Below are 13,604 nucleotides of genomic sequence, written 5' to 3'. Positions count from 1 at the left end.
ATAAGCGCTAGCGCTCTGAAAAATCACAATAAGATCAATGCAACCATAAAATTTATTTGGTTATGTCAACTAAGTTGAAATTGTAAATAATAATAATAATAATAATTTACATTTCTAAAGCGCTAAAATTATAAAATATTCTAAAGCGCTTTACAACATTATTAACTACAAATATTAAAATGATAAACGACAAAATATCAAAACAAACTGTAAGCCAGCTTGAATAGATATGTCTTAAGCTTTGACTTAAAAATCGTTACACTTGGACTGTTTCGAATTTCAAGCGGCAGTTCGTTCCACAAAAAAGGTCCAGAACGGGCAAAGGCACGATCACCAAAGGTCTTAAAGTTAGTTCTTGGGACCTTAAGGAGACCCTGATCGCAGGAACGTAGCTGATGACCCTTGACACTGTGTGGCTGCAGATATTCTTTTATGTATAGTGGGCCTTGGTTATTTAAAGCTTTATAAATTAAAAGTAACAACTTGAAATGGACGCGATAAGCCACAGGAAGCCAGTGAAGATTATATAAGGCGGACGAGATGTGGTGAAACTTGGGAATCCTAAAAATTAGTCGAGCAGCGGCGTTGAGCACCTTCTGAAGACGCTCTGTCTGGTACTTGGGTACGCCAAATAAAAGGGAGTTGCAATAGTCTAAATGCGAGGTCACAAATGCGTGAACAAGAGTCTTAGTGGACTCAGGACTGAGGAATTTCCTAATTTGGCGAATTTTATACAATCCATGAAAAGCTTTGCTGCAGATCTTACCAATGTGAATGGACATGGACATATTGGAGTCAAACCAGGAACCCAGGTTTCGAACACTGTTGAGAGGCTGAATGGTAGAATTACCGACTGTGATGGAATCAATTGCGATTTTTGATAATTGATGGCGGGAACCAACAACTAAGAATTCGGTTTTAGAATCGTTAATTAACAGGCGATTATAAGTCAACCATGAGCGGACATCCGAAATGCAGGCTTCAAGAGCAGCTATGGCGTGGTCTTGCGAAGATATGTCATTGGGTCTAAACGACAGATAAAGTTGTGTGTCATCGGCATATCCGTGAGCAGAGGGGAGATGGTTAGCGATCACGTGATATAGTCGAGATATGTATAATATGAATAAAATAGGACCCATACAGCTGCCTTGTGGGACACCGCAGTTCAAATGAAAATCATCTGATGATCGATCGTTTATGAGAACACGTTGTTTTCGGCCAGACAGATAAGACGCAAACCATTTATGGGCAGAGCCAATGATTCCAAAATCGCTTTCAAGAACACTAAGGAGAATCTGATGATCGATTGTATCAAAAGCAGCGCTTAGATCCAGTAGCACAAGAAGCGTAATTTCCTGATGGTCCATAGACATAAGAATATCACTTTGAACCTTAAGCAAGGCAGTTTCGGTAGAGTGAAATCTTCTAAACCCTGATTGTAACTTCGGCAGAGGAGCATTGTATTCACAGTGCTTAAACAATTGAGAAAGAACCGCCTTTTCGACGATCTTGGAGATGAATGTTAGATTGCTTACCGGACGGAAGTTTTTATAAGTTAACTCTAGACCGGGTTTCTTTAATAGAGGTTTCACAATTGCAATTTTCCAATCATCGGGAATATAGGCGTGGCGAATAGACAAATTTACCATGCGAGTAATGGAGGGCGCAAGGACGTCAAGACAAGACTTCACAAGCCATGTAGGGATTGGATCCAGGGACCAAATAGGCCACCGTAACCAATAAAAAAGCTGACGTTTCGAGCATTAGCCCTTCATCAGAGCGTTAGCCCTTTCGAGCGTTAGCCCCGTCAGCTTTTTTATTCGTTACGGTGGCCAATTTACAATTTCAACTTAGTTGATATAACCAAATTACCTTGTTACCCCCACCGACGCAGCACCACAGTTTATTTAGAAACTTTCAGCCCTTATTCATAAATTTTTTTAATGCAGGTCTTAAGTGGTTGGGTAACAATTTTACTTTGCATCCCTAAAAAAGGTAAAACTAAGACTGTTTTCTTTTTGAGAACTGAGGTGGTTGGATCAATCGGTCTGTTTTGCTGTCTGCTCAAAACATCATTGATGTTGTAATTTACAACTCCAGCAGGATAACCATTCTGTGGCAACAATATCCTCAGTTCACCCAGACAGGATCGTAAAAGAGAAGGTGACGAACAGATGCGAAAGCTACGAAAAGTGAGTGTGCTGACGAGGTTTACTTTGTATTTTCTAGGTGTGAAGGAATCCCATTTTGTGTACAGGCCGGTAAATGTCTTCTTTCGGTAAATAGATGTCGAGAAAGTGTGATCGTGTCGTTTGATGAGGATGTCCAAGAAAGGGATTGTACTGTTCTCTTCAAATTCATCGGGGAATTTGATATTTGCGTGACAGTTATTGAGGTAGTGAAGAAACTGGGTTGCTGTGTTTTTATCATCGCATCAAGTCCTTCGTGCCATTTCTTAAGAAGGAAATTGTCATGTTCGCACGGGATCGAAGAGTTATTTCTTTATTTTCCTTTATCATAAAATAGCTTTATATTTCGTGAGTCAGGATTCTACACGAAGTAATTAAAAGTGTCCGCTAAATAGAGAGGAAAAACAAATGAAATGTCACACTGTGGAGGAAGAGGGGCACAAACGTGTTCGCATTATCGAAATAGCGTGAGTCCGTAGTAAAAGGAGTTTGTTTTAACTGTTTTTTAGTTCTTTTCCCTATTGATCTTCAAAAACTTGTCATATTTATTCCATCTTCAGGATAATGATATGACTCAGTTTTCCTTGCAGATTTCCCTTTTGTTCTCAAAGTAAAACTGAAAGCAAAGAAAAGAGGTAAGTTGCATTTCTTCTTTTCTGAAACCTACATTTAAAAATTCCTCCTCATTGTTATTATTATTATTATTCCTACTATTATCTTAATAAATAAGTTAGAATTATGAAACATGTGAATTTTTTAACTATGTATCTATTTTTACACAATGCTATTATCTTATATTTTAAATTTATGCGTTAGTGTCCCCAACTAGCTATTTTTAGCTAAATATTTCTGACACTTGATGTAGTCTATAATTATTATTTTTGGAGTTCACGTCAATCTTACTCAGTTGCCTTACTACTGAGTGAATGCTTCTCGAAAAATAAAAAAAAATAACAATATATACAAACTATGGAGAAAACTAAACACTCGCATTGTATTCAGAACATGGCGAATCAAAGTGGTTATGTGACCTAATAGGAGGGAAACTAAGCCAACAGGCAATTCAGCTGCACTTTTTATTTCTCATTTTGGGATTGTTTTTCTTGAGATCAAATATCGTCACGATTAAATACAAAACCACAAAAGGTAAATCAAAGTTAGCTTGAAAATTCTACGTCAGAAAGGTGAACCTTGTTAGTTTCTTAGACAGATTTTCTTTGGTAGTGCTTGTAAGAAATAATTTTCCTTGAAAAATCACTCTCCTACGAAAATACGTATCCTTATAAATAGGGATCGTTTGAGATTAAGCAAAGGGTTGGCAACCTACTAGCTAAGAATAATTAGTAATTGCTAGAGCATCGCTTACTTACCTCACGAGGATGATGTAAATAATGGCAACTATTAGAACGAACAATCCCACACTAATCCCAATTACAGTCCATTTCGAGCCATTGTTGCCTGGTTCTTGTGGTCCCACTGTTGGGTACTCTTTAGGTGGGCTGAGTTCGAATAAGGTCTCTATGTCAGAGATGTTGGCGCCAATTACTTTCTCGATCTGGGGCTTGTATAATTTTGTAATGGAGACCAATGCGTCACGAGGAAGAGCTGAGATATTTCCAACAAAAAGACCAGCAGGCTGCTGTACGTAGAATGCTACCCGGATGGAGTCTGATGAGTTGATAGGGTAACCAGGCAGAAGGTGAACCTGGTCAGCGGTGTAGAGATCAAATAATGGAGAGCGTCTGACAGGAAAAAAAATTTAGTTTAATAATAAAACATCAATGCAGTGAGAATTGAAAGGAAATCATCGATCTGCAGAAGTTTTCGTGAAATTTTTTGGTAGCTATAACGAGACACGGTGAGTTTTAAAATCAGCATCGAGATCAAAAGCCATTACTGAGAGTGCCTAGACGGTTAGCGGTGACTCGGGTTGCTCGTCAAAATCAATCCCTGCATTGCTCGATCTGTTTCTGTGAGACATATTACGAAACAGCGGAGGAACTTTTGGTTAAAAACTTGCTTCAACGAAGACGTGACACTTGGACGAAAGACGCTTTAAATTTGAAGCGACGCTCCAAATCCCGCCGATTATGCTAATGTCCAAGAATTACACTTATTATTTACAACGGATTGGAGGAAAAGCGTCGGGTGAGAGCCTTCAGGGATTACCTGCGCATGCACATCCAAACATTTACATATTTTATGTTTACGGAGTGCAGTAGCAGATGTTACTGTCATTCCCGTCACTTCTCGTCATTTTTTAGCTTAATATCTTTCCTGAAAATGAGGGAAAAAGATTTATTACTGCAGTCACTGTGATTACTTTGGCAGTCGAGGTACGTGTGATCGATACATCTCATACAAATTGCAGAGAGAAAGGAAATTGCTTCTGAAAGTGACAATAGCGCTAGCGACGTCGAGAGAGATTCTGAAGTACACTGCTTGGAATCCCACGGTAGTTTTGAGGATCACGTGTTGAAATTTAGCCCTGCCCCTGTCCCTTGTTCTATCTTTTTTATTTACTTTTAACGCAATGACATTTCTCTTCTTTTCGACAGTCTAATGTGGGACATTGGCTTGGGTTTTTACCAATGAAATACTAACAGTACCGCAGAAGTTAACAGTCAGTTCAGGCAACTGTATGGCTTGCACTGGTCAAGTCAAATAATTCCTTGTAGGAACCTCTACCAATATTCAGTCAGTTTTCGTAAAAATCCCACTTTTGATCCAGTCAAAAGATGCCTAAATCTGACTGATCTCCCTAGAGATACAAAGTAGGGAAACTGGATAGATTATACAAGAGGGGAAGCGAGTGTAAGAACGTTTCCCAGTTGGGGTGAAATAGGGTTCGTAAAGTTAAAGTTAAAGTTAAGTTAAAGTGTACACATTTGTCTACTTTGTCTAATATTTGTCCTTGAATGAAAAATGGCTTCATTTTCAAACAGTGTTTGTCTTGCATTTATCAGGAACAAATATGATAACATATTTGTCACACATTTGACGTCTTTGCGACCAGGACAAATGTAACATCAGATTTGTCTCACATTTAACCTAGAGCCAAATGTGGTCAAATTCATTATTTCATTCAGTGCTACCAAGAGAGGCAGTTAAGGAAATTCTGCTCACCATAATATTGCCTTTTCAGATGGAAAGGTGATAAAAAAAGGAAGTATAGTCTAGAGGATATTATTTGATCTAACAATAGATGCTCAGTACTGAAACTATAAGAAATGTACAGTAAACGATGCAGGAAATTCCTTTTCAGTTCTCAAGTGCGAAAGGATGAAGTAGTGGGCAGACGTCAGTGAAGCTACCAAAGCTTTAAAGAAACAACTGGGAGGACTGGAGAGAAGCACTAAATGAAAAAGAAAAGGCTTACAGAAAGCTAAGTACCATTCCTCTGCAAAAAAACAAAAGAGTGTTAGTCATGGTTGTCATCACCTTTTTCGTCGTGTTTCTTTTAGTGCGCATGTTGTCCTGTTTTGACTGCAAAACTCGGTTGTGACAGACGCCAATTTCTCTTTAAAAGACTTGTCCTTATTAAAATCCCACTCAACCTGCCAAAGAAAACGTGACTAAAGTTTAATATCGTTTTGGAAGTGTCATGCAGATAAATGACATTCATCTGAAACAGATTCAAGGTCATTACTCATTTGGATTCTACCTGTTTGAAGAAGGTTGGGCCTTAAAATTGCTTGTTAGCTTACTCGCAAGAGTTCGCTGTCGTAGTTCCTGGAGAATATTGTTTAGTGCGCGCACTGATTTACACGTGAATGGCTTATATCATGTTTACCATATAGTTTGTAGCAGACAACGTCGCTGCAGAAAACTCGAGGTACCTACCCCACTTGGTATGGAAAAGCGAACAGCTTCTTGTTTTTCACTTTCTGATGGGACTCGTGGTTCAGGTAGGTCTGGTAAAGGGGCTGTCTCGTTTTTCTCCAAACCTGAGTAAAGATTAAATTTGCATTACATAAAACAGACTTTCTTTGTTTTTTTTCACCATTTAAGGAAGTTAACGAATTTTGCATAGAAAAATTGGTTTAGTTTAAATCTCCCAACTTTCTTCTACGGATATAGCTACTTGATCAGATACGCTACTCGTATTAACTCCGTTAAAGGCAGTGAGGAGTGAGTAGCTTAATAATTCGCGGTTATAGACAAGGTAAAGGAAGAGCCATTATTAATCAACGAGGGAAGGGACGGAGGGGGTTCGTTGGGCGTTTGAAAATTTACTTGATCCTTTTATAAGGCTCTGTAACAGCGGCGCTAGCGGCGTGTGTAGTGCTCACAGCGTAGCCCCATAGCTATGCTCTCATAACCCCCCTTCCGTAGTCCTCCCTTTATACCTCTTACTCTGACTGTTCCCCTTCCATACGCCTTGAAAACCATATAACATCTCCCCTCCACTCAAAAAATCTAATGACCAGTAGATTAAGCTCTCGATATCTAGGTGCGATGAAAATGTCAAGCTCAAAATTCAACTGTAAATTAACAAAACGTGGAAAGCAGAATAGTAGATTCCAATGTATAACCTCAACTACCAAGAAATCTTTGTCTGAAAATGATGAAATACCTCTGCATTTTCCATCAATAAAGTACAAGTCTTGGTCACATTCACACTTGTAAGAGCCACGAGTGTTGACGCATTTGTGAAACTCATCCGCGCAGTTAAACAGGTCATCATTCAGACACTCGTTGATATCTGCATGACAAACACGTTGAGATTTATTAGTTAACGGATAAACTAGTTTCAAATGGTTTCTTTTCTGTAAATACAATTGCAACAATTAAAGTTGAGTACAATTTGGTCGATTACCTTCACATTCGTAGCCATCTTTCTTCAGTTGAAAACCCTTTTCACACGAACAGTTATAACTTCCTGGGGTGTTTGTACAAATCTGATCGCACCGATGGAGTTTTTTAGCCGGATCACATTCATTGACGTCTACAGAGAGAACAGTAGAAAGGCAATAAATAGGCTTTAGTTGGTGCTTCTTGTTCTATTTAAACCTTTCGAATAACATTTCGTTGTTAATTGATATAAGCTACAAACTATCCAGACGGCATTCTATATTTTTTTCACAAGGGGAAACAAGTAATAGTTAAGCAGGCACGTCGCATGTTATTGCACCATATGCGTTGTGGTAAATGAACATATAAATCTTCCCAGCGTCTCGAAATTCCTCCTTTAGTTCTCCGGCGCTCTAAGAAAACAGCGAACGATCCACCACTAAATCCCTAAGATCGAAAACAAAAGTAACAGTTTACCTATACATTTCTTTCCATCAGTGTCAAGCTCGAAGTTAGCAAAGCAAGCACAACCTGCTTCACCGCTGCTTCCCATGAAGCAAACGTGTTCGCAGCCATGATTAGCAGAACAAGGGTTGGTAGCTGTGAAGTAAAAGGAATCAGTAGTAACATCAGTAAAATGCTGTTGTTTCATGGTGGCGTTTCGATATGGCGGAAGAAACTTGGAAGTCTTTTTCAACGTGAACTATGCCTCTAAAACTTCCAACACTGAGATTTATTGCTTAGCTCGATCGCTCGCTCGCTCCAGATGACGCAGTCAGCGTACGATGAGACTTTGTGTGATGAAAAATGCCTGATAACAAACAACTGAATGCCCCCCGCAGAGAATCACTCACCTACACACTTCCTCCAGTCACTAGGATCAGTTTTGAAAAACTCGTCACATGAGCAGTTGTAACTTCCCACACTGTTAATACAGGTTTGCATACAGTCGCTTGAAGGATTGCATTCATCAACATCTACGAGCAAAGTAAATAAAAGCAAACATTATTTATCATCGAGGAATACCTTAGACGTCTCATTTTATAAGACTGCAACGTAGTCGAACATCTCGCCCTCTGAGGTTAAAATTGAGTTTGAATTAAACAAATTCTAAACTTTATTAATGCCAGGGAGGACTTGCAGGGACTTAGTTTGAGGCTTGAGTCACTGGGGAGACTAGCTATGACCTTTACCCCAAACGGCAACGAACAAAAACTAAACTTGTCACTGTCTTCTTTCAATCGTTGGTTGCTGAAAAAAAATATTTTTTTTTATCTGTAAAGTAGGGGCTTTCATAGTCCATTTCAGTCGCAAGTTTGAAGGGAAATATTAAGATTTGAAAAGTATAATGTACACGGCGAAACGAAACAGAAAAAATGAACCATAATTTTTACTCTTCTGGTCAAGTTCCATATTAAAGCTAATTGCCACATCTGGCTAAATTCCAACTCTTATCTTGAAGTGAAGTTTCAGTAGTTTTATTACAGAAGTCTTACCATCACATCTGCGCCCGTCGTCATTCAATGCGTATCCATCACGGCACTCGCAGAAGAAAGAAGCCGGAATATTGACGCACATCTGCTCACAGTTGTTTGATGAGCTACTTTGGCATTCGTCATAGTCTACGAAAAATGTCGCTCTATATTTTATCAGAATTTCTTATTTGTTTAAAATGGTTATCTACAGTAAATTAGTTGCAGAAAAATTATACGATCAAATATGTTTCTGCAATGCAACTCCTGACTTACTGTAGTGAACATTTCAGTGACATATCTAAGGTAAAAGATGAGCTGTAGCGTTAGGCATTGTACTTTGGTCTGTTTCACTGTCTTGGGGAGGTGAGAAAGGAGACGGAGGTTTTGATGCAACAGTTTTTTTGTTCGGAGATGCAGAAGGAAAAATGTGTTGTAAAAATTTCCTTGGAGATTTACCATAGATAGCTCTATTCCAGTGTTGTCTTATCTATGTTCACCCTAACCCTTTTATTACCAGTAATTCTGCCATGGAATTCATGTGACTTCCGTTTGGATAATTCGGTATCAGACCAGCCAAGAAACCCTAATTGTTTTTTTCCTTGTTGTCATCACTTATCTGCTTGATATTGTATTGATATGGGGAGAAGAAATTCTGTCTTGGTCACTAATTTCCGCCAGAGGGTTTAAGTCTTTTGTATGTCAAATCAAGCCATGGCTTTGATGCCCTAAAGGTCACCCCGACTTGAAGTTTACATACACATGTGAACTCACCTACACACTGCGCTCCATCACCTGTGTACCTTGATGGACATGGTCCACACTTATATCCACTGGAATTAGCTGGTGTAGGAAGATCAGTGCACTCAACTCCTGTGTAACACGGCTGACCATTCATTTCGCAAGCATCAATGTCGCTGTCACAGAACCTTCCTGTGTATCCTCCCTGACATGCGCAGCCCATGTATACAAACTTGTTGTCAGTGTTGGCCGTGTCACCTTTTTCAGGTTCCACGCATTGACCGTCGTGTTGGCAGGGGCACATTCTAACGGTTGGAATCCAGCTGGTGCTTGAGCCTTTGTCATCGATAGCAACAAAGGTCATATTGAACTAGAAAGAAAGAAATTATTTGATGAATAATATATTGGATAATATTTCCCTCTTTCATTTAACCATTATCATTTTTGTCAAGCAAATTTGAATTGTAAATTTTCACATTTTATTGCATTTGCTTGTCACGCCTGAGGTAATGGATAAATATATTTCATGAAAAGGATCTACCGATATGTAGACGGGATAGGACTACATCCTGTCCTAATTTGGAAATAATTGGAGGAGGACAGTCAAAATTGGACGAGGCCGTAGGCTGTCCAATTTGGCTGTCAAAGGAATTTTATTAAATCAGGCAAGCGTTATTGGGCATTGCTCAGTTAAGCCATTATCCTTTAATTTCAAACTATCCTTTAATTTCAAACTATCCTTTAGTTTCAAACTAGACAGATAAAAACTTAATTGGACAGTTTTGATTGCAGAACCGCATGTGATTGGTTGAAAGGGTTGCATGAGTTTTCTAGACTAATCACAGCAAGAAGCGCAAAAAAAAAAAAAAAAAAAAACCAACGCAGTCCTGGATGAATTTTGTTGCTTAATCATAACTTGCTGTAAAGACTAGAGAAGTAATTCATATTTTTCACTTTTGAAATCTTCGAGCCACGGCTACACTTTTAGTGGACATGGTTACCTGATCTAATGGTAATAAAGATATATTGAATAGAAGGGTTTCACCTTTTGTGATGACGCTACAGGCCAATAAAATAACAGCATGTTTCCAGTTTGGTTCCAAGTGGCTCCTACAGGTTTGTTAATCACTTGAAACGTGATAGTGCCCTCGTCCACAGCAGTAATACTCAGCTCAACTGTTTCATTAAGTGTGGCATTTATCACATTTGAGCTGTTTACTATCTTAGGCAGGAAGTTTTCTACAAAGATAGAGGAAAAAAGAAATGTGCCGATCTCAAGATATTATTATTATTATTATTATTTAGTACGGCAATCTTTAATTTGAACAGCCGCACAGTCGGAATCGTGTTAATATCGCAAAAGCACCTTATGTTTAACACTTACATATCTTTTCATGTTTTCTAATCACATATTTATTGGGTCGGTCCGACACATTGTTTTCTGCAAAATATGCTCCTTTGAACAGAGCTGAAAAAAATCTGGTCGTGTCACGAACTTTTGTAGACTGCTTGAAACCATAGCAATATTAGAATAAAATGGCTTGAAGTTTTTCAAAAATTTAAAATCGCCGCGGTTTTTTCCCTTGGTTAAGACGTAAGCAAAAAGTTTGAGCTTAAAACGTTTGCAACAGACTGTCCCTCAACAGGGGCACGGAACATATTTTGCACAATATAGTTTTATCCTCGCACCCTTGAAGTTCAGCGAGAAACTTTTGTATTTTGATCGCGAAAATGCATTTCGTGTAGTCTGGGCTACAATCATGTCGACCTGCTGGGCGTTCCTCAACGAAAGTCTCTCTAAGTTCACTTGATAGCTTTTTCCCTTGATGGCTATTAAGGCTTATAACAGTTTCAAAGTTACCGCCTTATTGATTGATATATATACCGATGTCAGATAAAATGAAAGATATGAAGTTCATATATTTTGAACTGCGGTATTAGATGCATATGATGCACGATCCTCGCAGTAGACAGCGCCATTTAAGCAATAGCGAAAATCAGACCTGAAAAAAATCAGGCCCGTACGGGATTCGAACCACTGACCTCTGCGATACTAGTGCAGCGCTCTACCAATTGAGCTAACAAGTTGGCTTGTTAGCTCAATTGGGAGCTCAATTGAGGTAGCCGGTTGGCTTGTTGGCTCAATTGGTAGAGTCCCTTTCCCTTTTCGTAGTATACTGCAACATCTTAGCTTTCATTTGACGTAAGTTTCACACTAGAGGCTACACATAACGTTTAAGTCAAATTGACACCGGTGGCGATTTCACTTTGAGTGGTAGTTTGTTTGTGGTAGTGAGTTTGTTGTGGTGATGAATTGACCGGATACCATCATATGCACCTATTCCTAAGTACCCGATCGGATCAGCATAACCTACGTAATGTTACTGCCGGTCAGGGTGGTATAGGAAACGTTGGAATTTTATATATCTACTGGTGACACATCATTCTCCATTATGTAACCTTAAACAGCGCCTTCGATAAACATAGAGTAGTTAGATAGCACCATCTGATATGCTCTTCATAATGTCTGGTTCTTGATTCACATTTAAATTTGAACAAGCAAATAATAATATGAGCCTTTTTTTAATGAAAAGATCAGCAATTCCTGTCGCCAGTCTCTTGACGTTTCTTCATGGGGCTCATGGAAAAATGCTGATACATTTACAATTCCCTTTTGAAATAAATCATGATCTGTAAAACAGAATTAAAGCAAATGATGTTGCCCGACATCTTCTGGTAAACAACGGTATGCTTCAATTAATTTGTCAACTCTGTAGACATCAGTCTATACGTCCCAAAAGTGTTGTTCAATGGCAATTTTTTTTTTTTTTATAACTATACAATTTCAGAATTTGAAAAATTTTCAACACCAACCTACCTAATTTTCTGGCCGTTAATTCTAATAAACAACTATTTAAGCATGCTGAATCTTCAGCCCAGCTTGTGTCTGATGTTATAGGAGACTTTGGTTGAGTTATGGGAAGTTGGTAAGTTTGGTGAGGACTCAAGAAGCTAGAGCTGCTCTCGGCTACGTCTCGAGCAGCTCTTACGCTTCTCTCATGTGTGCTCTCTAAACTTCTCGCAGGCATCCATAACTAGATATACGCATGCTAAGCATGAACGAACTCCTAACTGTTCAGAATTGAAGAACATTGCAAGGATAAGTTACAGTGGTGTCTTTTGGGAGATCTTGAATTAAATTATGCACAACTTTCGTTTCCATTTCTGTTTGCAGCATTTCTTGATTGATTCCTCAAGTTGAACTGTTGACCTTTTTCGCTAATCTTTGCTGGGACGAGATAATGTCAAGATGCTTTTGCAAATCACAAAAAGAAGAAATATATTTTTTACTTACCTTTGGAGATGCTAAGGATCACGATTAACAGGATCCAAAGAACCCGTATAATCCTGTTAGCCGACATCCATTCTTATGTACGTGATGATCAATTACATGTGTATTGATATTGGACAAATTAATGTGTGATTAAGTCATCGTTTGTTCCGTTTTGGTTTCTTTTGTATTCTTGATATGGCATTTAAGGCCCGTTAACCCACTTTAGATCTTGGAAAGATTTGCATTCCACATCCGCGGTTCATGTCGAAAACGTTCAATTACCAGACAAACATTTCAAGTTAAGACAAAACTTAAACGTTTTTAGTTCCTAATTGATCTTCGGTGTGTTTACTGCAGCGTTTTTCTTTAATTTTGATAGAATGGAAGATTACTTTCGTGAGCTTGTTAGTTAACTTGATGCTTAGTTGTGTTCAATTATATGGTTCGATTAATCTGTGTGGGCGTAGAAATTGGTCAATTAGTTTCTGAGTTCTATCTAGATGGGCTTATCCCGCTTCTAAATGTTGACTTTAAAATCGCTTGTAAGGCTGTTGCTATTAGAATAGTAAAACTTCTCCCATTAATCATTAACATTATCAGACAGACGTATATGAGGACGATTCTTCGCAGTAAAGCACTATTTGAGCAATAGTGAAAATCAGACCTGAAAAAAAAAAAAAAAAAAAAAATTTCAGGCCTGTACGGGATTCGAACCACTGACCTCTGCGATACTAGTGCAGCGCTCTACCAATTGAGCTAACAAGCCAACTGGGATCAGGCCTTCAAATTAATTCAATATAAACCCGTAGATGATAAATCAAACAACAACAAACATATGAAACATATGTGTGAACTGCGGTTATGAGACGTATATGAGAACGATTCTTCGCAGTAAAGCACTATTTGAGCAATAGTGAAAATCAGACCTGAAAAAAATTATAATCGTCTCATAACCGCAGTTCACACATATGTTTCATATGTTTGTTGTTGTTTGATTTATCATCTACGGGTTTATATTGAATTAATTTGATGGCCTGCTCCCAGTTGGCTTGTTAGCTCAATTTGTAGAGCGCT

At 38.5% G+C, this 13,604-nt stretch overlaps 1 protein-coding gene across 1 annotated transcript; it reads right to left on the bottom strand.

The window, feature by feature from the left end:
• Positions 1 to 2,483: 2,483 nt before the first annotated feature.
• On the bottom strand, positions 2,484 to 9,562 carry LOC148736073 (mucin-like protein). The gene is made up of 10 exons (XM_088752130.1): positions 9,230 to 9,562; positions 8,480 to 8,605; positions 7,838 to 7,960; positions 7,461 to 7,583; positions 7,009 to 7,137; positions 6,766 to 6,894; positions 6,033 to 6,136; positions 5,631 to 5,746; positions 3,560 to 3,931; positions 2,484 to 2,805 (listed from the first exon to the last, which is right to left on the bottom strand). The coding sequence occupies exons 1-10, from the start codon at positions 9,558 to 9,560 to the stop codon at positions 2,718 to 2,720; spliced, it is 1,641 nt and encodes a 546-aa protein (XP_088608256.1). The 5' UTR covers positions 9,561 to 9,562; the 3' UTR covers positions 2,484 to 2,717.
• Between the last annotated feature and the right edge of the window lie 4,042 nt (positions 9,563 to 13,604).

This window comes from Stylophora pistillata, chromosome 3, assembly GCF_964205215.1.
Source record: "Stylophora pistillata chromosome 3, jaStyPist1.2, whole genome shotgun sequence".
Lineage (NCBI taxonomy): Eukaryota > Metazoa > Cnidaria > Anthozoa > Scleractinia > Pocilloporidae > Stylophora > Stylophora pistillata.
This window is presented reverse-complemented; position numbering and strand designations above follow the sequence as displayed.

Excerpts from the sequence above, each read along its gene's own strand:
- LOC148736073 (XM_088752130.1), bottom strand. The coding sequence starts at position 9,560 with ATGACCTTTGTTGCTATCGATGACAAAGGCTCAAGCACCAGCTGGATT. Across the intron at positions 7,961-8,479 it reads CGACGGGCGCAGATGTGATG|ATGTTGATGAATGCAATCCT; the intron begins GTAAGACTTCTG and ends CTTTGCTCGTAG. Across the intron at positions 6,137-6,765 it reads TATTGATGGAAAATGCAGAG|GTTTGGAGAAAAACGAGACA; the intron begins GTATTTCATCAT and ends ATCTTTACTCAG.